The following is a 22869-nucleotide window of genomic DNA, read 5'->3' as shown; positions in this document are numbered from 1 at the left end:
TTAGCTTACCAGGCCATCAGTCCTAGCTTGCTATTATGAAAATTGAAATCAACAACACCAATAATGTTTTCAATTCGACGTTTGCTTTCAAAAGCAGCTCAATAGACCGTGTAAGGATGAACTATAGCCATTGAATTGTACCGTGCTGATATACAGTGCGTTGTAGGGAAATAATGCACGCTCTAGAATGTCCTTCAAGCCAATCAGAAATGACTATTCAACAATGCCATGGTATCATTTTTGATAATAATTAATCAAATATAAGACAGGGGGAACTGATCCTAGATCAGCACTCCTACTCTGAGATGGTTGCTGTGATTAAATGGCGTTAATAGTTTTGTACCTATACTGTAAGTCCACAGTTGGCAGCCTGCATTGCAGGCCTAATCCCTACTGTAACTGTAAACATGAGAGGTAATAGAATTAGGGTGAGAGAGCTCAGCTATACGTGTCAGGTTGCATTGGCTTGCTTTCACAGGAGAAAGGAAACACATGAACAAAATACTATAGTATTACTATATTTATATTACTGTAGTATTCACTGTAGTATTTACAGTTAACTATAGTATTAATACTGCAGTAAAAGAAAACTATTGTATATGCACTATGGTAATTAATTGTAGTATACTGTAGTGTTTTTGCAGACATTACTGTAGTATTTACTATAGTGTTTTTGTCTCGTTATCTTTGACATAAATGCGTAGACCTTCTCCTTGAGGAAATCTACTGGAGAAATACTAAAAGAGCACATTTTCTAAAATCTGTAGGCAACACAATATGGTCTATACTTAACATGCAAGTTTCTCACTTATGGGTGGCATAAATTGAGATATGGGGGGAGAGGAATGAGCAGCATATATGCTAATTAAATACTGTGGTATTTACTATAGTTAAAAAAGTGTTGTGTTTTTGAAGATTACTGTAATATTTACTACAGTGTTTTTTTTCAGAAACTACTGTAGTATTTACTATTGTATTCTATAGTATACTACAATATTCTATAGTAAGTACTTCACGATCAAGGGATACTACAGTGTGTAGTATAGTATTCTACAGTACACTACATAATTCTATTGTAAGTAATGCAGTATTCTAGTAAACTGTAGTATTTTTTCATGTGGGGAGAGAGAAGGGAAGTAGGATAGATTTAGCACCAAATCTAAAGCCAATATGTAGACATGCTGTATGTCAAACTTGAAAAAACAAACACTGAGAACCAGAGTTAACACATAGGCCGACCTAATTAGTTCAATCAACCACACCCCAAACATTTCTTCAAAACACTATGGTCACCAAATGGTTGCCCTCAGAAATAGACTTGATCAGTGACAACACACTATTAACTATAGGCCTATCAGTGACAACACAGTATTAACTATAGGCCTATCAGTGACAACACAGTATTAACTATAGGCCTATCAGTGACAACACAGTATTAACTATAGGCCTATCGGTGACAAATATCTAATCTGAACAGGTGTATTTGAGGGGCTTAAATACCTGTTGACCTGTTCCCCCTAGTTAGGGTCCCAGGTTAAACACTGACCCAAACTAAGATTACTAGGTCTGTCGCAGGCCGCTGATACTGAGACTCATAAGATGTCTTAGAAAATGTTCGACCAAAAGCACTTAGGATTGGTTTGAGAGGGAATAAAAAAAAAAATAACAGACAACAAAATGTTTCTTCTGAAAAACGGAACAGGGTGTGTTCATAAATTCAATCTGGAGTGCCAGAGGGTGCTCAGAGTGCGCTCTGGGTGTTCGTAAATTCTGACCCTCTGGCCGAGGAGTAGGGTGGATCGGAGCGTTCTGACCTCACAACGGCAGTCAAGCTAAAGCAGTCAAAGCTAACTGGCTAATGTTGGCTAGCTTGCTAGCTACTTCCAGACACAAAGATCACTTAACTCTGACCATTTTACTCACCCTAGGAGAGCTGGTTAGGCTGTTTTCATGTTATCCAGAGCATTGGTAACTAACTGTGCTGCTGGCAACAATTGAATTCTGCTTTTTTGACAATGTTTACTTACAACAGCCATATTCAGCAGGTGTTGGTATTGAGCGTTGGTAAATTCATTAGTTATTCTGCGCTCTGGCACACTCAAATGAGTGCTCTGAAATCGGAATAGATAGCCAAGTCGAATTTGCGAACTCACCCACTGTATACAGTAGCTCATGAATTTGCTCATCATGACACTACTGCATGATTACAAGACACTACTGCATGGTTACAAGAAACTACTGCATGGTTACAAGAAACTACTGCATGATTACAAGACACTACTGCATGGTTACAAGACACTTCTGCATGGTTACAAGACACTACTGCATGGTTACAAGACACTACTGCATGGTTACAAGACACTACTGCATGGTTACAAGACACTACTGCATGGTTACAAGAAACTACTGCATGATTACAAGACACTACTGCATGGTTACAAGACACTTCTGCATGGTTACAAGACACTACTGCATGGTTACAAGACACTACTGCATGGTTACAAGACACTACTGCATGGTTACAAGACACTACTGCATGGTTACAAATAGCTTGTGGCTTTTGTATGCAACTCAGATGGCGCCATCCTGTGGCGAGATTGCAAAGGTGCAGTTTAAGATAGAGGTCAAACCAAATCGAAGTTTATTGGTTGTGTACACAGATTTGCAGATGTTATCGCAGGTGCAGTGAAATGCTTGTGTTTCTATCTTCAACAGTCCAGTAATAATATCCTAGCAAAACATTTTTACAAAACAATACACACCTAATCCAAAAAAAGTAAAAATAAGGAAATTTCAGAACGAGCAACGCCAGAGTCCGGAATATTATATAACATGGCATTGTTGAAGACTCGTTTCTGATTGGCTTGAATGGCATTCTAGAGCAGGGTTTCCTAAACTCGTTCTTAGGACCCCCCTGGGTGCACATTTAGGTTTTTGCTCTAGTACTACACAGCTGATTCAAATCAAAGCTTGAAGATGAGTTGGTTAATTTGATCAAATGTGTAGTTGGCTGACAGCCGTGGTATATCAGACTGTATACCACAGGTATGAAAAAAATAATATTTGTACTGCTCTAATGACGTTGGAAAATAGTAGTAGTAATCTAGTAAACTTACTAGCTACTTCAGTGGTTGTTTAACACATTTCTAGAGGCAAATGAACACATTTATAGAGGCAAATGAACACATTTATAGAGGCAAATGAACACATTTATAGAGGCAAATGAACACATTTATAGAGGCAAATGTGTTCAATTATAGCCATGGTATAAAAGGGACAATCAAGTCCTGGCTCTATGCGTTCTCTGGAAAAGGATGCAACTCCTTGGAAGGTGAGTTCCACTCCGCTAGAGCGGGGTGGAACACACCTTCCACCTTGTTCCTTAATTTCCGCTATGGAATCTGGTTTCAGAGCTGGTCATGGGTGCACCTCAGCCACGCTCAAGCTCCTAAACAATATCTTAACCGCCATCGATAAGAAACAATACTGTGCAGCCGTATTCATTGACCTGGCCAAGGCTTTCGACTCTGTCAATCACCACATCCTCATCGGCAGACTCGACAGCCTGGTTTCTCAAATGATTGCCTCGTCTGGTTCACCAACTACTTCTCTGATAGAGTTCAGTGTTGTCAAATCGGAGGGTCTGTTGTCCGCTCCTTTGGCAGTCTCTATGGGGGTGCCACAGAGTTCACCTATGGGGGTGCCACCGACTCTCTTCTCTGTATACATCAATGATGTCGCTCTTGCTGCTGGTGATTCTCTGATCCACCTCTACGCAGACGACACCATTCTGTATACTTCTGGCCCTTCTTTGGACACTGTGTTAACAACCCTCCAGACGAGCTTCAATGCCATACAACCCTCCTTCCGTGGCCTCCAACTGCTCTTAGGTTCACATGAACTACTTTTTATTTTACACACAGAGACTGATCATGTAGATCATATTCTTTGTTTGATTAGTTAAAACCTGCATATCCCCCTAGCAGGGATTTTCTGCATGTTTCAGTGCAAAAAAATAAAAAGAAGTGTCACCTTTTTGGGCCCTCAGCAGTCTGCACCCTGCTTATGGGCATTTGTAATGCACCCCTTTACATTGTGCATCTGAAGCAGAGAATAGTTTAACTCAAATTGTTTACATATTGTTTGAGTTATATGTTCTCATTAACAAATATAATACAAGTTGACCATGTACTGCATATGAGGCTAATTATACTAGATGTTGTACATGCCTTGTGCTGACAGGACATTTTTTTGTCTGTGTGTGCAAATCTAACCCTTGTAATCTAGATGGCGAAATGTGTGGAGATGATGGTATCCATAGCTTAAAACATACACACAACTAACTACCACCACCAAGTTCAATGCCAGATACTTTTCCCCCCAGAAGGTCTGAGTGGCAGTTGGAGGTGCCATTGTGATCATGAAGATGGTTTGCTTAAGACTACCACAATTACATTGTATAAATGTGTTTAAATTGTAAAATAATGACTAGTTAGGCTATAAGAAATACATTTTTATTTTTTTCAATGGGTTAAAGGCAAAGCAGAGATGACACACAAAACACTTTTCATTTCACCCATACAACAGTAACCTATTATTAATGTACAGAATGTTTACAATATCATAAACAGTAGTGTTTTACATGTTCCAAATGACATTTTATATATATTCATGCAGGTTTTGTCATGACAACAAGGTGAAGGTGCTCTTTACTCAATTGGCACAACTGGGAATCATTCCGATTGAGCAAAGTGCAGCACATGACAACCGCCATGTATAACTGAGGGACGTCTCCTGTCACATCTGGAAAAGGACAAAGTAGAATCTGATGCTGCTGCAACATTGCTCATCTTCACAGTGGGAATCCAGTCCACATGGGTGCCTTGATTGAGGTCAGCTGGTGAACCTACTGTACCTTAACAAATGAAAAGCGCACCTGGTGCTAGAAAATCACTTCTTCAGGTCACCTATACCACCAGGGCTCTTAATGTTTTGTTTGTGTTAAATTCAGGTGTTTTCGTGTCACATAAAGATGAAATCTATTGTTGGGCTGGAACAACCATTTAGTCACAGTATTTTGTCCTATCCCAGTGAGATATTTCTCATGTGCTGTAATATCCATACATTTTCTCTTGTGAATCATGTTCTCTACAAATTATATATTTTTGACAATGTCCACCTCCTGGCTATATGGACCTCATATTGTACAATTTGTGTCTCTTCTTTTTTATAGTCATTGCTAGAAGGGATCATATTTTTGTCAAATTTTAACATCTATTTTACTTTTTATAGCAGATTAGGAGAATTTACAGTAAAGGCTTGGAGAATTAACGTAACAGGTTAGGAAAAGTAGGTTAACGTACGGAAAGGTAAAGCTGTACAGTGCAATATGAATGTCAATACACACAATAGGCTGACTGGGAGGTGATTTCATAGTCACAGTCCCGCGATAAGAGCTTACAACCCTAATATTTGCGTAAATTCTTCACAGTTGTGTTCTGTCGGTGTCACCGAGTAGACTGATGCCCCCCCCCATTCCATTGCTTCACATTCCAATCTTGTTTAACATTATTTAGAATATATATTGCATGATTCCACCAATTTGTAACCTTCTACATAATTTTCAAAGAGGTACTTTTATTTTGAAGGCAAATCGCAAATTCCCCCTTATTGTGCCTAATCCTTATTGTGGCTAGCTTCACACCACGGTCCAGGCGAGTCTCACTGGTCAGATGAAGCTATCTGGCTGCTTATAAAGGTTAGCTTTGGGCGACAGGGTTGCATGTGCTTTCACCCATGGAATAAACTGTTAGGGGGTCAAAGGTTAGGGGGGTTGGATGACCTGAAATATTCTGCTTTTACAAAATGTGATGCTGTTTTCAAATGTCGCTCTTGCTGGTCACCTTGCTCTTGTTAAAGCTTTTAGAATTGATTGGTTTTATTCTGAATTTATTTATATATTTATTTTCATGTACTGAAGTCCAGTTTCAATAGACGAACAACAAGTGGCAACCTAGCTAATACTTACAAGGTTTCCTAAATCATTGCTAAGAATAATGAAAATGACTGCAGTTTCTACTGGTTATTGTTTTCAGGCTAGTTGTATTGGTGCTAGCTAGGTATCAAGCTAAATATAGCTAGCTACCCCAGAAGTAGCTGTCTAACAAATAATGCCTTAATAATGCCTTATTACCAACGTGGTATTTTAAACACAACGTTCGTGGCCTGTTTGTGTGCTTGTTTGCAGACTTTTTTGTTGTACAACTTTGACAGTGCCACTGATAGTATTGGTGGCGCTGGGCTTGCACGTTCAAATTCAGCACACACAACATTCTATAGTAGACTTGTGTTATTTGACGGGTCAAAATTAAAAGCTTATTTAACGCGTAAAATAGTGTTGTTTGACGTGTATCTTTTTTGACATGCAAAGACCTATACGGCAAACGCCGTTCCATAGCTGAGTCACGGAGACAGCGGCACGTCCTCAAGTCGTGACAACTTTTTAACAGTTGGAGGTAGACTATTAAGATGAGTCATTATTGCCCATAAAACATGTTAATAGAACTGATATAATGGCGACAAAGTACTGGAAGACGAATTTAGGCGCTCTAGATAACTTCGCCCAGGGGTGGTTTAAAGTAAACTACATTCTAATGTCCACTTTTCTTCTGGAAAAGTATCAACAGTATCAAGCGAAGGGTTTTACTCATGCTCAGTTCTAGGGTCTGGAGCGCTTGTGGAAATGTGAGTGGAAATTTGAAATGAAATGAAATCCCTCGCATGCTTGTGTTTTATGGTAAAAATTCCACAATGAAAATTACATTAAATGTGGAGAATTATAGTCTACATTTGCATCAGTTGGTCATCAAGTAGGAAAATGTCTATGCCATTACAGGCTAATGTAGCCTACCATTTGATACAATAAATATATTGAAATGACGATATCACTTCAGCTATTGCAAATCAATTTGTGCCACTTGTGTAGCCTGCCTGGAGCTGGCAAACGGATGTAATAAATAGCCTATAACTCAGTTTGTTATGCAATCATGAATGGCCATGTTTAGTTAAGGAAATTGGAAGTTATCAATTGTGATCATGGTCACAGCTCTATCGTAAATGTACCGTTCTCCACATTTAATGTCAGTTTCATTGTGGACTTCTCCCTGAAATGAGATGTTGGCCTATCAGGGCCTATAGATGCAGGTAGCCTATCTCAGCAAATCACGGCAAAATTTAATTACAATTATGAACCCCGATTTTAGTCAGTGCCACTGTACAAAAGGCTGTGAATTATTTGTAGTTAAACAATTCAGTAATGTCAGTTCATCATATCAGAACTGTAGCTCCGCCCACCTTACCAGCACACAGGCGCTAACACAAAGTAAAACCTAAAGTCCTAATTTACAAGCCTATGCCTATTGGAATAATAAGTCAATCTCGCAAATAGGCCATTTACAACGGTTTGTACTCTCAACACCAGGCATATAATAATGGCACAATTGCCAGAAAATAGCCTAACATTCATTTTTTTGAAGTCCGTCCAAGTGTTTCTTCACAGAGATTGAGATCATCTGTCAATTTCATCACTCAAACTCTCCTATCGAATTTTCCTATAGTTATGCACATGCGCAAACTGGATTTATTTACAATAATACATCTGGGTGATTTGAGCCCTGAATACTAATTTGTTGAAAGCCATGGAATATCAGACATGAACCAGGGGAATGACAAAAACATACTTTTTACTATTCTAATTACGTTGGTAGCCAGTTTATAAAGCAATAAGTGGTATATGGATTCCACGTCTAAGGCCAATGTCCTAAGAACAGCGCTTAGCCGTGGTATATTGGCCATATACCACACCTCCTCGGGCCTTATTGCTTAATCATAGCAGTTAAAACAATTTAAATCTACATCCATTGATGGAAAATGATCTGGAGAGTTTAATAAAGGGGATTTATTTTTTCTCTTGAGACATATTCTTAAAACTCGCAATAATTATTATTTTGATGGAAAACCGAATTTTGCTTCTTAGCCTACTTTGTGAAAAAATGTTGATATTCCTTAATTCGCTCAATAGCGTTATAGAAAAAGGGGTTTATTGGATAAATGTGGCAACTCCTCTCTTGCTGCGAAAACTTTTTTGGGGGGTTAGTTTTCAGGCCTTGTGGGTGGGTTTTCAGAGTTCATGGTCTAGAATTTTGAGCGAGATCTGGCAACCCTGTTGTCAGCTACGCTTCAACAGCGCAATCGGACCTTTGTGCCCAATCTATGCATTTACATCCCCTTTCTGTTTTAGCTAGCCACTGACTACACTTTAGCTGGCTAGTTAGCAGAGCAGTATATAAATATCTCACACAGTTGAAGTCAGAATTTACATACATTTAGGTTTGAGTCATTAAAACTTGTTTTTCAACCACTCCACAAATTTCTTGTTAACAAACTATAGTTTTGGCAAGTCGGTTAGGACATCTACTTTGTGCATGACACAAGTCATTTTTCCAACAATTGTTTACAGACAGATTATTTACCTTATAATTCGCTGTATCACATTTCCAGTGGGTCAGAAGTTGACATACACTAAGTTGACTGTGCCTTTAAACAGCTTGGAAAATTCCAGAAAATTATGTCATGGCTTTAGAAGCTTCTGATCGGCTAGTTGACATCATTTGAGTCAATTGGAGGTGTACCTGTGGTTGTATTTCAAGGCCTACCTTCAAACTCAGTGCCTCTTTGCTTGACATCATGGGAAAATCAAAAGAAATCAGCCAAGACCTCAGAAAAAAAATGTAGACCTCCACAAGTCTGGTTCCCACATTCATCTTTACAAACAATAGTATGCAAGTATAAACACCATGGGACCACGCAGCCGTCATACCGCTCAGGAAGGAGACGCGTTCTGTCTCCTAGAGATGAACACACTTTGGTGTGAAAAGTGCAAATCAATCCCAGAACAACAGCAAAGGACCTTGTGAAGATGCTGGAGGAAACCGGTACAAAAGTATGTATATCCACAGTAAAACGAGTCCTATATCAACATAACCTGAAAGGCAACTCAGCAAGGAAGAAGCCACTGCTCCAAAACCACCATAAAAAAGTCAGACTAAGGTTTGCAACTGCACATGGGGACAAAGATCGTACTTTTTGGAGAAATGTCCTCTGGTCTGATGAAACAAAAATAGAACTGTTTGGCCATAATGACCATTGTTATGTTTGGTGGAAAAAAGGGGAGGCTTGCAAGCCGAAGAACACCACCCCAACCGTGAAGCACGGGGGTGGCAGCATCATGCTGTGGGGGTGCTTTGCTGCAGGAGGGACTGGTGCACTTCACAAAATAGATGGCATCATGAGGTAGGAAAATGATGTGGATATAATGAAGCAACATCTCAAGACATCAGTCAGGAAGTTAAAGCTTGATTGCAAATGGGTCTTCCAAATGGACAATGACCCCAAGCATACTTCCAAAGTTGTGGCAAAATGGCTTAAGGACAACAAAGTCAAGGTATTGGAGTGGCCATCACAAAGCCCTGACCTCAATCCTATAGAAAATGTGTGGGCAGAACTGAAAAAGCATGTGCGAGCAAGGAGGACTCAGTTACACCAGCTCTGTCAGGAGGAATGGGCCAAAATTCACCCAACTTATTGTGGGAACCTTGTCGAAGGCTACCTGAAATGTTTGACCCAAATTAACAATTTAAAGGCAATGCTACCATATACTAATTAAGTGGATGTAACTTCTGACCCACTGGGAATGTGATGAAAGAAATCAAAGCTGAAATAAATCATTCTCTCAACTATTATTCTAACATTTCACATTCTTAAAATAAATTGGTGATCCTAACTGATTTTTACTAGTATTAAATGTCAGGAATTGTAAAAAAGTGAGTTTAAATGTATTTGGCTAAGGTGTATGTAAACTTCCGACTTCACCTGTGTGTATATTTAAAAAAATATATATTTATATTGTTTTACTTAGACTTTTCACGACTTCCGCCGAAATCGGTCCCTCTCCTTCTTGGGGCGGCGTTCGGCGGTCGACGTTACCGGTCTTCTAGCCATCGCCACTCCACCTTTCATTTTCCATTTGTTTTGTCTTGTTTTCCTGCACACCTGCTTCACATTCCCTCATCAGACTAAATGTTTATTACCTTTTGTTTCCCTCATGTCTGTGTGTGGAATTGTTCTTTGTGTAGGGTGTTTACGCTACAGGCTGGCTTGCGCTAGGTTTGTTTCTAACCTAGGTTTGTTTCGTTTTATCCGGTTCATGTTACTGTGGTTGTGCTTTGTGCTTCCTCGCCTGTGCCTTTGGGCCAGGGTGTATATTAAAGCTCTCCTGTTATCACCCATCTCTGCTCTCCTGCGCCTGACTTCCCGGCAACCAGTCACTCACCCCGTTACAAGCCTAGATAATTGTTTGTACAGTATGTCGACTTTGGTGTCTATTTCAGACCTTAAGGCATTTTTAAGGATGAGCATAAGAGGAGACCACTAGAAGTCTGGCCATGTGGAGAAGTGCAGCTATAGTGAGGAGCAACTTACCGGTTTGGTCAGGCCCAGCATGAGGGATAAAGTTTATCCTTTGTTGGTGAGTGAAGCTATTAAGTACATTTTGAGCATCTTAGCAGTACAATGTGTTGTATACAGCTGTCAACATTCTGCAAGGAAAGAGCCGCTTAATCAATTATATAATCATTGGCGATATTATCTCTTATACAAGAATTCCAAGAGTGATAACTCCGTTCTAGAATGTTGTCATTGATGAAAATGAATGTAATAATCTATTGACATTCAGAATTGACTTAGTTTAGCCATCCAGCTTGTAGTTTCATGACCAGAGACAAATCTTCTAAAGGACACTATTGATTTATTTTGGAGTGGCACTTGCATTCACACAGTCTTTGATATCTAGGATCCTTTCCACAATATAATTGATATGTCAAGTGATTTAAAATCCTAAATGATCAATTAAAAGTTTATGGAAAAACAGCACTTAAATATTATACAGCTGTAATGTCATTAATCAAATCTTATTTATATAGCACAATTCTTACAATGAATGCATTTCAAGGTGTTTAGATGTTGGATGGGGTGTTGCCTGTGAAATGGGCCTGAAGATTACAAAGAGGAGGACTGCTGGCCAGTGCCCAAAATCCTTATGTTCCATCCCTGCATGTTAGTATCTTTCAGACGATCCCTCTATCACTGTTAGTCCTCTACAGTGACCTCCCGGCGGAGGGTTGGAACGTTTCCTCTTGAGAATTAGAATCAGAAGTACAGTTGGATAGATCATTGCAATACTTCACCATTTCGGGCAAATTGTACCCTAGATCACTATCTGATCATTCCAGATCATTCCTCCATCCCGGTAGAAACGTCCCATCCACATAGTAGGATTTTTAGATGTGCAGGTATTTTCACTGTTACTATAGTCAAATCTGTAGGTTTATGGTATTTGAATATAACTGTTACCATTTTAGTACTCAACTTAGCTAGCTTGTAAAAGTATTTTATTTTTTGTCTTTCAGAAGGCTGGATCGGAAACCCAGTTACGACACTCGGGTCTGTAGCTGCCATTTTCCTGACGGGAAAGAGAAAGGGCCCTGTATTTACCAGTAGGAGAGAACGATCCAGAACTGTTGATTGGGGAAACAAGAACAAACAATGAGGCATGACGATTGGGTGTTCAGGGATACAACTTGTCACATTGTCCGTGGTGGGTTTGTGTTATGATAAACAAGGCATTTTCTGTCCAGATAAAGATGTTGATACGGCATTTAAAAAAAGACCCACCACTGATCAAATGTCTCTTCTGTTTTCCAGTCCCAACAGGAGTGGATCCTTCAGACCATCCGGGACATCCTGTTCCAGTGGGATGTGAGCGTCCAGCTGCAGAGACTACAGCACATCGAGTCTGTGGACGGACAGCTCAGTAACACGTCAAATATGATACAATAGTGTGTAAAACATTGAATTTGTAGATGCATCGAAATTTTGATTGTATGTCTTTGATTTTATTTTATTTACTTCCTAGATATAGAAATCCTTTGACTTCACTGCCTCTACAATGGTACAGTAAGGGCCCGTGCACCATATGGACCCTTGACCTCCAGCACTGCTGTGGTGCCCACCAGACCATCCAGTGAGGCACCTAGGATCCCAGACCTTATGACCCAAAGCCCTGACTCCTGCACATCCATCCTTGTAGACATTTTGAATGCCTTGATGCACTCCTCTTTGTTAACTGTGCCCCACTTTACAGACATCACCCCATCCAACAACTGTGATCTGAGGACTCTTTTTATTTATTTTATTTTTTAATCAGCGACGAAGTAACGCACTTAGCCCTAACCACTGTCCCATAATTGCTGGCCGTCAACTTTCCTCTCCTCATGATGTGCCAGTTGAGGTTGGTGTGCTGTCCAACTGTTGCCTGCCGTATAGTCTCCTGCTGCTCCACCGACAGAGTCATGCCAGCCAGGATGCCTGCATGCCCCAGAGAGGGCAGCGGTTGTTCTGGCTCAGGTTTAAGGAGACATGCTATTCCACTGAACCGGTTCCTTAGTCACTGAAGAACCTCCTCTGTGGGCTCTCGGGACAGTGGGTTTTAGTCTTCAGCCAGGTACAGATCCTCCACTGACTGCGCCTCGTTGGGCACGGCTGGCTTCCTTCACTCGCATTCCATATCCGTACGGACAATATCGGTAAACACCAAAATAGGCTTCATGGCTACACGGATGAGCTCGATGGAGGCATTCCCATGTGGTAGAGAGAATCCCCTGGTCACCTATAGAGACCTGACAACAGGAAGTGGTCAACTATAGAGACCTGTCAACAGGAAGTGGTCACCTCTAGAGACCTGCCAACAGGAAGGAGGTTAAGAGCTACATGTGGTAGAAATAATCCCCTGTTCACCTATAGAGACCTGACAACAGGAAGTGGTCAACTATAGAGACCTGTCAACAGGAAGTGGTCACCTCTAGAGACATGCCTACAGGAAGGATGTTAAGTGCTACATGCCTTTCAGTGCACGACTTTAAACAACTTGAAATTAATTTGTTGTAAAAAATGTGCTATATAAATAAAGTTTCATTTGATTGATGACATTACATCTGTAGAATGTGTCCACTGTGGCGGACTACAGACAACATGGACAGTATATGAATAGAAAAGGTGTGTACAGCAGTAGAATAATGTAAACATATTTTACAATCCAGGTGTGCAAAGCTCAGACTTACCCAGAAAGACTCACAGCTGTAATCACTGCCAAAGGTGATTCTAACATGTATTGACTCAGGGGTGTGAATTCTTATGTAAATTAGTTATTTCTGTATTTCATTTTCAATACATTTGCAAAAGTTTTTACAAAAACATGCTGTCACTTTGTCATTATGAAGTATTGTGGTAGATCGGTTACCAGTGTTCAATGACTATGTACATAGGGAAAAGCAGTCTCTAAGGTTCAGGGTAGAGTACCATGTGGTAGCTGGCTAGTAACAGTAACTAAGGGTGTTTTCACACAGTCCTCTTTTAAAATAACCGATCTCAGTCTTCTTAAAGGTGTACTTGGGTATAAAAAAAAAGAAGGTAAATTAACTCAGTTCTCTTTGTATTCACATTGCCTTTGCATGAGGACTCAACTCTTGCCAGTTCACTTCACCTATTTTGTGGACTGAGTCCTCTTTGCATTCACATTGCCTTTGCATGAGGACTCAACTATTTTGCCAGTTCACTTCACCTATTTTGTGGACTGAGTCCTCTTTGCATTCACATTGCTATGTTTAGAAAGGACCCAGGATATTTTTTCATCATGCACTCTGTTTTTTTACAAAGTGCAGGGCAAGCCATTCAGTCAGAATGTGTTATTGGACAGCTAGATATACCTACTTACATGTATGAAGCGAATGGATTGCATTTAGTTAAAATATGAGACATAATAATTGCAAATAGAAGATACTATTAACATGTACATCTGATTCGTAACAGAATAAATAGTAATAGAATGACTGCAGAATAAATAATGGTGTAATTGAAAATTGTACACCCAAGGTAGGCTACTGCCCATTTAAGAGCCAGAATAGAATTAGAATTAGAATAGCTAGAATTAAGCAATAGAGCACGAAGGGGTGTGGTATATGGCTAATATACCACGGCTAAGGGATGTTCTTACGCAAGACGCAACACGGAGTGCCTGGACACAGCCATTAGCCGTGGTCCAAACACACTAAGATTAGTCGTGAAGAGGGCACGACAAAGCCTATTCCCCCTCAGGAGACTGAAAAGATTTGGCATGGGTCCTCAGGTCCTCAAAAGGTTCTACAGCTGCACCATCAAGAGCATCTGGACTGGTTGCATCACTGTCTGGTATGGCAACTGCTTGGCCTTCAACCGCAAGGCACGACAGAGGGTAGTGCGTACAGCCCAGTACATCACTTGGGCCAAGCTTCCTGCCATCCAGGACCTCTATATCAGGCGGTGTCAGAGGAAGGCCCTAAAAATTGTCAAAGACTCTAACCACCCTAGTCATAGACTGTTCTCTCTGCTACTGCACGGCAAGCGAGACTGTCCTCTCTGCTACTGCACGGCAAGCGAGATTGTCCTCTCTGCTACTGCAGGGCAAGCGAGACTGTCCTCTCTGCTAACGCACGGCAAGCGAGACTGTCCTCTCTGCTAACGCACGGCAAGCGAGACTGTTCTCTCTGCTAACGCACGGCAAGCGAGACTGTCCTCTCTGCTAACGCACGGCAAGCGAGACTGTCCTCTGCGCACGGCAAGCGAGAACGCACGGCAGACTGTCCTCTCTGCGAGACGAGACTGTCCTCTCTGCTAACAAGCGAGACTGTCCTCTCTGCTAAGCGAGCGAGACTGTCCTCTCTGCTAAACGCGAGACGCTAACGCACAAGCGAGACTGTCTCTCTGCTAACGCACGGCAAGCGAGACTGTCGAGACTGTCCTCTCTGCTACTGCACGGCAAGCGAGACTGTCCTCTCTGTCGAGACTGTCCTCTCTGCTAACGCACGGCAACCGAGACTGTCCTCTCTGCTAACGCACGGCAAGCGAGACTGTCCTCTCTGCTAACGCACGGCAAGCGAGACTGTCCTGTCCTCTCTGCTAAACGCAGCCGAGACTGTCCTCTCTGCGGCACAAGCGAGACTGTCCTCTCTGCTAACGCACGGCAAGCGAGACTGTCCTCTCTGCTAACGCACGGCAAGCGAGACTGTCCTCTCTGCTAACGCACGGCAAGCGAGACTGTCCTCTCTGCTAACGCACGGCAAGCGAGACTGTCCTCTCTGCTACTGCACGGCAAGCGAGACTGTCCTCTCTGCTAACGCACGGCAAGCGAGACTGTCCTCTCTGCTAACGCACGGCAAGCGAGACTGTCCTCTCTGCTAACGCACGGCAAGCGAGACTGTCCTCTCTGCTAACGCACGGCAAGCGAGACTGTCCTCTCTGCTAACGCACGGCAAGCGCACGGCAAGCGAGACTGTCCTCTCTGCTAACGCACGGCAAGCGAGACTGTCCTCTCTGCTAACGCACGGCAAGCGAGACTGTCCTCTCTGAGACTGTTCTCTCTGCTAACGCTAGACGCTAACGGCAAGCGAGACTGTCCTCTCTGCTAAACAAGCGAGACTGTCTCTCTGCTAAGCGGCAAGCGAGACTGTCCTCCGGAGCACGGCAAGTCGAGAGGTCCAAAGGGCTTCTTAACAGGTTCTACCCCCCAAGACATAAGACTCCTGAACAGCTAATCAAAGGGCTACCCAGACCCGAGGACCCCTCTTTGACGCTGCTGCTACTTTCTGTTTATAATCTATGCATAGTCACTTTAACTCTACCTACATGTACCCACCTCAATTACCTCAACTAACTGCTGTCCCCGCACATTGACTCGCTACCGGTAACCCCTGTATATAGCCTCTCTACTGTTATTTTACTGCTGCTCTTTAATTATTTGTTACTTTTATTTTCTGTTTTCTATTTTTTACTTAACACTTATTGTATTTTATTAACTTAAAGCATTGTTAGTTAAGGGCATGTAAGTAAGCATTTCACTGTCACCTGTTGTATTCGACGCATGTGACAAACACAATTTGATTTGATTTAATTTGATATTTCACAACCCCCTGAGGTGCCTTATTGTTATTACCAATGTAGTTAAAGCAGTAAGAATACATGTTTTGTCATACCAGTGATATACGTCTGATACACCACGGCTGTCAGCCAATCAGCAGTCAGGGTTCCAACCACCCAGTTTATAATAGATTTTAGATCACATGAACTTAAAACTCCACACATTTAGGAATTTCTTTGTGTACTTGACAATCGCTAACCAATATCCAAAAACAGCACACGTTTCTTTTTCGCGAACCTGGACATCATCATCACCAATGTGAGGGTTTATGGCAGGGAAAAGGTGTAGCAGTAGTCTAGTGTGTGGTGCGGAAATAATGACAAGCGATCCTGGGGTGCTTTGCATTCACATTGTCCAATAAAAAGGTAACCCGGAATTTAAGCGAACCGAACTCAGAACACCTCTTGAGATGGTCTCAGTCGGGTTCGCTTCGGGGGCTCTTTTGAGGGGTCTGAGTTACTTTGGAATGTTCGCACTGCACAACAAAATAAGCGAACAGCACTGAGTTCACAGAAATTGGCTGAAAGAGACCAAATATGAAACACCCAAAGGTTCAGGGCAAATAATTTGTTGTTTAATTTCATATGAGAAATTAGCTATTTGAATAAAGTGAATAACAAAATATAAAAAGTAAGGCTCTATGCAACATTGTATATAACCCTAAATAAATAATGCCCCAGTTTCTGTAATTTACGATTTGACTGACATACACTGTAAATTTGTAGTTGTTTCTTCCACCCACTATTTCCTCCAATCAGCTCGAAGGGGCGGGCTCTGACAGTATTCCAGACAAAATGGCGGATGTTGTTGTTTTGCCGCAGGGTCAGTGCTAATCGGAGTTCGCCTTTTCACCGATTTACTGTAAGAAAATACATACATAATATCGTTGGCGACAACCTTCATCGTTGTAAGGGTTTGCGAGGTGGACTGTAATGAAAGGCAAAGAAAGGTCGCCGATTAAAAAGCGCTCTCGGGTTTTGGATGATATCCGAGACAGGGGAGGAGGCCATCCGCCCAGCAAGAAAATGGGGGCTATCTCAGTTTCCAGTGGGAGCAATAATGGAAATAGCTCGACTAAAAGTGACGCAGGATCTACAAGAAGGAGTTTGTTGGGCGAAAAGAGAGACAGGGATTTTGACGGGCATGTTTCCAGTCGATCCGGCGTGAGTAACCATAGTTATCCCGGTGCTGTTGCTAGCGCTATCGGTAAGAACCACAACTTGGGCTTGACTCTCGATTTAGCCACCGCAAGGACTAGTAATTCTCGTGGCGAGCGTGCTCTGCCTCCCCCCAACAACAACGAAAGTGAGTACAAAACTCTTAAAATCAGCGAATTGGGAACTCAGTTGAGCGATGAAGACATCGAAGACGGACTTTTCCACGAATTCAAAAAATTTGGGGACGTGAGTGTCAAAATAAGCCGCAGCAACGACGAGAGAATCGCGTTTGTCAACTTCAGAAAGCCCGAGGATGCCAGAGCAGCTAAACACGCCCGGGGTAGGTTAGTACTTTACGACCGTCCTCTGAAAATCGACGCAGTGTACATAAACAGACGGAGAAGTCGCTCTCCAGTTGAGAGAGTTGACAGAGACCCTTATGTTGGAGCCCCAGGGCACAGACACCTTCACACCCAGAGACCCCTCTCCCCATCAGGGCTTGGATACAGAGACTACAGACTACAGCAGCTGGCACTTGGGCGCCTCCCTCCTCCCCCACTTCCCCCTTTGCCCAGAGACCTAGAACGGGAGAGGGAGTTTGCCCTGTTTGAAGCCAGGTCACGCCCAGGTCCTGCTTTCATTGCAGAGAGAGCTGCTGCTTTCCGCGAGGAGGATTTTATCTCTCCCGAGGATGACCAAAGAGCTAACAGAACGCTGTTTCTGGGCAACTTGGACATTACAGTCACAGAGACGGACCTGAGGAGGGCGTTTGACAGGTTTGGGGTGATAACAGAGGTGGATATAAAGCCCACACGGGGACAGACCAGCACATACGGATTTCTGAAGTTTGAGAACCTAGACATGGCCCATCGTGCCAAACTCACCATGTCTGGGAAGATAGTGGGCCGTAACCCCATAAAGATTGGCTATGGTAAGGCCACCCCCACCACACGCCTATGGGTGGGTGGGCTCGGACCCTGGGTCCCCCTAGCAGCATTGGCCAGAGAGTTTGACCGCTTTGGTACAATAAGGACCATTGACTACAGAAAGGGGGACACCTGGGCTTATATACAGTATGAGAGCCTTGACGCTGCTCAGGCTGCGTGCACTCACATGCGTGGCTTCCCTCTGGGGGGGCCAGAGAGGAGACTCAGGGTGGACTTTGCAGACACAGAGCACCACTACCAGCAGCAGTTCCTTCAGCCTCTTCCTCTACCCCCCTTCGACATGGTGGCAGAGGCTTTCATCCACCGAGCCACAGCTGAGCCGCTGAGGGACAGAGAAAGGACTCCACCGCCGCTCCACTTCAGAGAGAGAGATCTGGGCTTCCCCGGGGGTGAGTGGCCCCCTAACCCGGCTATGCGTGAACGAGTACGTCCCGGGGTCTTTGAGCTGCCAGATCACCTGCAGCGAGACCGGCGGCCGGGGGGGAGGGAGCCCTGGTCTCTGGAGCGTGAGCTGGTGGGGCGCGGCGGTGACCCGGGACGGAAACGACGCCTCATGGACGACGGTCGCCATCTTGATGTCTCTCCTGACAGCACTGACCGCACGGCACGCCGGCGCAGAGGTGGCCCATCCCCAGACGGTAGCCCCGACGGAGGCCGCTTCAGTGACTCAGAGCGCCCCCCTCGCGGTGACGACAGACCCTCCCCTGGACGAGACCGCCGCCCCAGTCTGGAGCGTCCTGGCGGAGGAGACAGGAGATTGAAGAACCAGGGGAATCTCGCTGAGAGAGGGGCCTCCAGCAGTGGCCTCACATCTTCAACAGGGGAGCGGAAACGTAAAGCCGGCGACAGCAGCAGCAGAGGACCCGGAGCTAAGAGGGATCGCTCCTCAGACCAGGGCGGCTCTAAAGGCAGTCAGTCATCCAAGCTGAGCCTGGCCTGGCACGGCATGCTCCTCCTGAAGAACAGCAACTTCCCCGCCAACATGCACCTCCTGGAGGGTCACCAGGGCGTGGCCAAGGACCTCCTCGTCGACGGCCCCACGGGGAGACAGGTGGGCGAACTCAAGATCACCCAGCGTCTCCGTCTCGACCAGCCCAAGCTGGACGAGGTCTCCAGACGCATCAAAGCGGCCGGCCCCGGCGGCTACGCCGTCCTCCTGGCGGTTCCCGGTTCCGGCGGCGAGGAGGTGTCGTCGACGGACCCTGCAGCTTCCACCCAGCGTCCTCTCCGCAATCTGGTGTCCTACCTGAAACAGAAGCAGGCAGCTGGAGTCATCAGCCTGCCCGTTGGAGGCAGCCGGGATAAGGACCACCAGGGTGTTCTCCATGCGTTCCCTCCCTGTGAGTTCTCACAGCAGTTCATTGATGCCTCGGCTAAAGCTCTGGCCAAAACCGACGAGGACTATCTGGTGATGGTCGTGGTGCGAGGGCCATCATAACTACAATCAGAGAGGAAGCAGGACATCAGTGATATTGTACAAAAGAAAAAAAGATGTCAGTAACTACTATTGCATGCTGTGTGTTGAGTTCAGCTCCATGGGGTACTACTACTAGAGTAGGGGTATGATGGGGTACTACTAGAGTAGGGGTATGATGGGGTACTACTATAGAGTAGGCGTATGATGGGGTACTACTATAGAGTAGGGGTATGATGGGGTACTACTATAGAGTAGGGGTATGATGGGGTACTACTAGATGGGGTACTACTAGAGTAGGGGTATGATGGGGTACTACTAGATGGGGTACTACTAGAGTAGGGATATGATGGGGTACTACTAGATGGGGTACTACTAGAGTAGGGGTATGATGGGGTACTACTAGATGGGGTACTACTAGAGTAGGGGTATGATGCTAGGCTATGTCACCTATTTGTTCCACCAAAATAAATATGAAATGCCCTCTTGAAAGTCAACAAATGTGTAGGCAAATTGTGCAACCCTGTTTTATTAAATAAGTGTGTGCTCATTTCCAGACAGTATTATAAAAGGGGGACATTCTAGAAATACAATCTAACTTGAAATGAGGTAAAATAGCACCCGTTTTCAATTAGGAAAACTTGAATCAACCGCTGTGTGTGAGAAGGCTCCATTCCAACATTTGGTCCACTGTTAGTGTTCCATTGATCCTATTATATACAGATCCTTCAGAAAGTATTCATACACCTTATTTTATGATTTTATGATTAATTCCACATTTTTCTTGTGTTACAGCCTGAATTTAAAATAGATTTAAAAGAAGTTTGTCTCTCCCATCTACACACAATACCCGACAAAGTGAAAACATGTTTTTAGAAATTTTGCCAAATTTAATTTAAAATTAAATACAGAATGATCTCATTTACATGAGTATTCACACCCCTGTAGTCAATACTTTGTTTCTAAGTACCTTTAGCAACAATTACAGCTGTGAGTCTTTCTGGGGTCAGTCTCTTAAGAACTTTCCACTCCATTTATTATGCTTCTTTTCTCGCCGTCAGTTAGGTTAGTAACTACTACGTTGTTGATCCACCCTCTGTCATTAAAACATCATGTTAAACACTATTATTGCACACAGAGCGAGTCCATGCAACTTATTATGTGACTTGTTAAGCACATTTTTTACTCATGGACGTATTTAGGCTGGCCATGACAAAGGGGTTGAATACTTCTTTTTTCACGACATTTCAGATTTTCATTTTTTAAATTAATTTGTAAAAATAAAATAAAAAAACATAATTCCACTTTGCCGTTATGTGGTATTGTGTGTAGGCCAGTGACACATCTCAATGGAATCCATTTTAAATTCAGGCTGTAACACAACAAAATGTGGGGAAAGTCAAGGGGTGTGAATACTTTCTAGAAGGCTCTGTAGATTAGGCTGCTTTATGCTTCATTACAATCATTTCGTGTCATTTACAGCTAATTATATATTTTTCACCTCAAGGCCCTTTCTAAAAGTCCTGAATTATGAAGCCACATGTCACATTTTGAGAAAGATACCACCAGATCTGTTTGACGAGGATATAAATCATATTTTGATTTCTCACAAAAAAAAGTATTTGGGGACAATTATGTTGGGATATGTCATTACTTGACAAAATTGACTTCCTGTCTTTCTGTAATACATGACAATGGTTCAAACCTAGGAATCGAATGTCCCTATGCACAGTAGGCTATCTGTGGTTAGGTTAGCCCACACCTCTATGGTTAAGGAATGGTTCATGACACTACAAAATGTGCCGAGACAATGGGGTTTAGTTGCTGAGTGTAAACTCAACCTAACTTGTCTGTGGTGTGAATATAGTGTATTCAATTGGTTTCCAAATGTGTTTTAATGTTTAAGCTACTCACCAGTAATACTTGGGCGTATTGAGAGGCTGAATGAGAAATATAGAGGTGATTTTTGCCCAGCTAATATACTGTAGGATGGGCCCATCAATGCAATGACGCAACAAACACACAGCCCACTAAGAGAGATGCTAAGGGTAGATTTTATTGTGTGCATTTTCTTTAGCACCACCTGACCCTTGGTAGTAACTTGTGACCTATAACCTTTGACCTATAATGTGTGGTAAAATTACACTAGAGATAAAAAACAAACTTAAGCTTTTGTTGTTGTTGACATTTGTTGGTCCGGTTTCATTCAATTAATATACCAATGTTTGTTGCCAAGTTTGTCTGAATATGACAGTATTTTATTGGTAATCATTGCTAACAAATGATTTACGGTAATCCTAATAATCAATCAGTTAAAAGGCTATTCAACATTTGGAGAAACTGATCTTTTTTTTTTTTTTTTTTTTGAGGAAAACTTAAAATTGTAGGTTTGATAAGTTGTAGTGCTATTATTTTTTAAATATTTTTAAACAACAATGTTTTCCCCTTTTGCGGCCAGCAGAAAACAGCTAGATTTGTCAGACTTAATAACCTACTGTTGGTAACATTTTATGGCAGTTTTTTTTTTAAACTGAGTTGTAGTTTTAGGATGTTTTAAGAGGAGGTTGGTCTGGTTTATCTGTTTGAAAAACTGTATGAGAAAAAAAATCTGTATTTGTCTCACCGCCTCAACTGTGGACTTCCTATGGCTCAAACCTCGCAGGAAACTCTGAAGAGAAGGAAACTACTTAGTATTTGTGTGTTTTCACTGAGAAAGCAACTTTTAAGTTGTCTTCTTTTGTGTTCTGTTTTAAATGGAGTAATATGACCCTCTGGCTTTGTGCTGTGTACCTGGTTTCATTGGGAAGACAAGAAAAGGGAAAATCCTCTTCCCACACTGCGCTTACTGCCAAGCTGTTTAACACACACAGAGACAAAGTGCATTTATGCACTTATTTGTCCTCCGAATATCAATAAATGTTCATTTGTTGGAAACTTGTTTCTGCCGTGGAAATGAATTGAAGAGCGAGAACTGTTGTGACTATCTCGTCTGTTGTGTTTCCAAAAAAAGGAATTGTGTTTTATCACTTTGAATTGTGGCACAAGAAAAGGGAACCAAACGTCGTTTTGCCGATTGTTAGCGCCGAGGAGACTAGGAGAGACGTCTGCGTGATGATCACCTGTGTGTGTGTTTTCTCTCACACACACACACACATACACACATATACACACACACTTTTCAGGAGCTGTTGATGACCTGTTGAGCTAACATGAGCTGTTGATGAC

The 22869-nt window shown here is 42.8% G+C and overlaps 1 protein-coding gene and 1 long non-coding RNA gene across 5 annotated transcripts; both read left to right on the top strand.

Annotated features, from left to right (window-relative positions):
- Window positions 1-5681: 5681 nt before the first annotated feature.
- On the top strand, window positions 5682-13328 carry LOC115132548 (uncharacterized). Of its 4 annotated transcripts, none has more exons than XR_003864085.2 (4): window positions 5682-5758; window positions 11526-11713; window positions 11821-11929; window positions 12032-13327. It is a non-coding gene; the product is annotated as an uncharacterized LOC115132548 (long non-coding RNA). The 4 variants fall into 4 exon arrangements; XR_003864084.2 differs by having other exon boundaries at window positions 11821-11954; XR_003864083.2 differs by having other exon boundaries at window positions 11821-13328.
- A 3582-nt stretch (window positions 13329-16910) lies between these two features.
- LOC115132531 (RNA-binding protein 15-like) lies at window positions 16911-22578 on the top strand. Its single transcript, XM_065020946.1, has one exon. It carries the CDS (start codon window positions 17059-17061, stop codon window positions 19666-19668), a length of 2610 nt encoding a protein of 869 aa, XP_064877018.1. The 5' UTR covers window positions 16911-17058; the 3' UTR covers window positions 19669-22578.
- Window positions 22579-22869: the final 291 nt, after the last annotated feature.

This window comes from Oncorhynchus nerka, linkage group LG7, assembly GCF_034236695.1.
Source record: "Oncorhynchus nerka isolate Pitt River linkage group LG7, Oner_Uvic_2.0, whole genome shotgun sequence".
Lineage (NCBI taxonomy): Eukaryota > Metazoa > Chordata > Actinopteri > Salmoniformes > Salmonidae > Oncorhynchus > Oncorhynchus nerka.
The sequence above is the reverse complement of the archived record's forward strand: the minus strand, read 5'-3'. Positions and strand labels throughout refer to the sequence as shown.

Excerpts from the sequence above, each read along its gene's own strand:
- LOC115132531 (XM_065020946.1), top strand. The coding sequence starts at position 17,059 with ATGAAAGGCAAAGAAAGGTCGCCGATTAAAAAGCGCTCTCGGGTTTTG.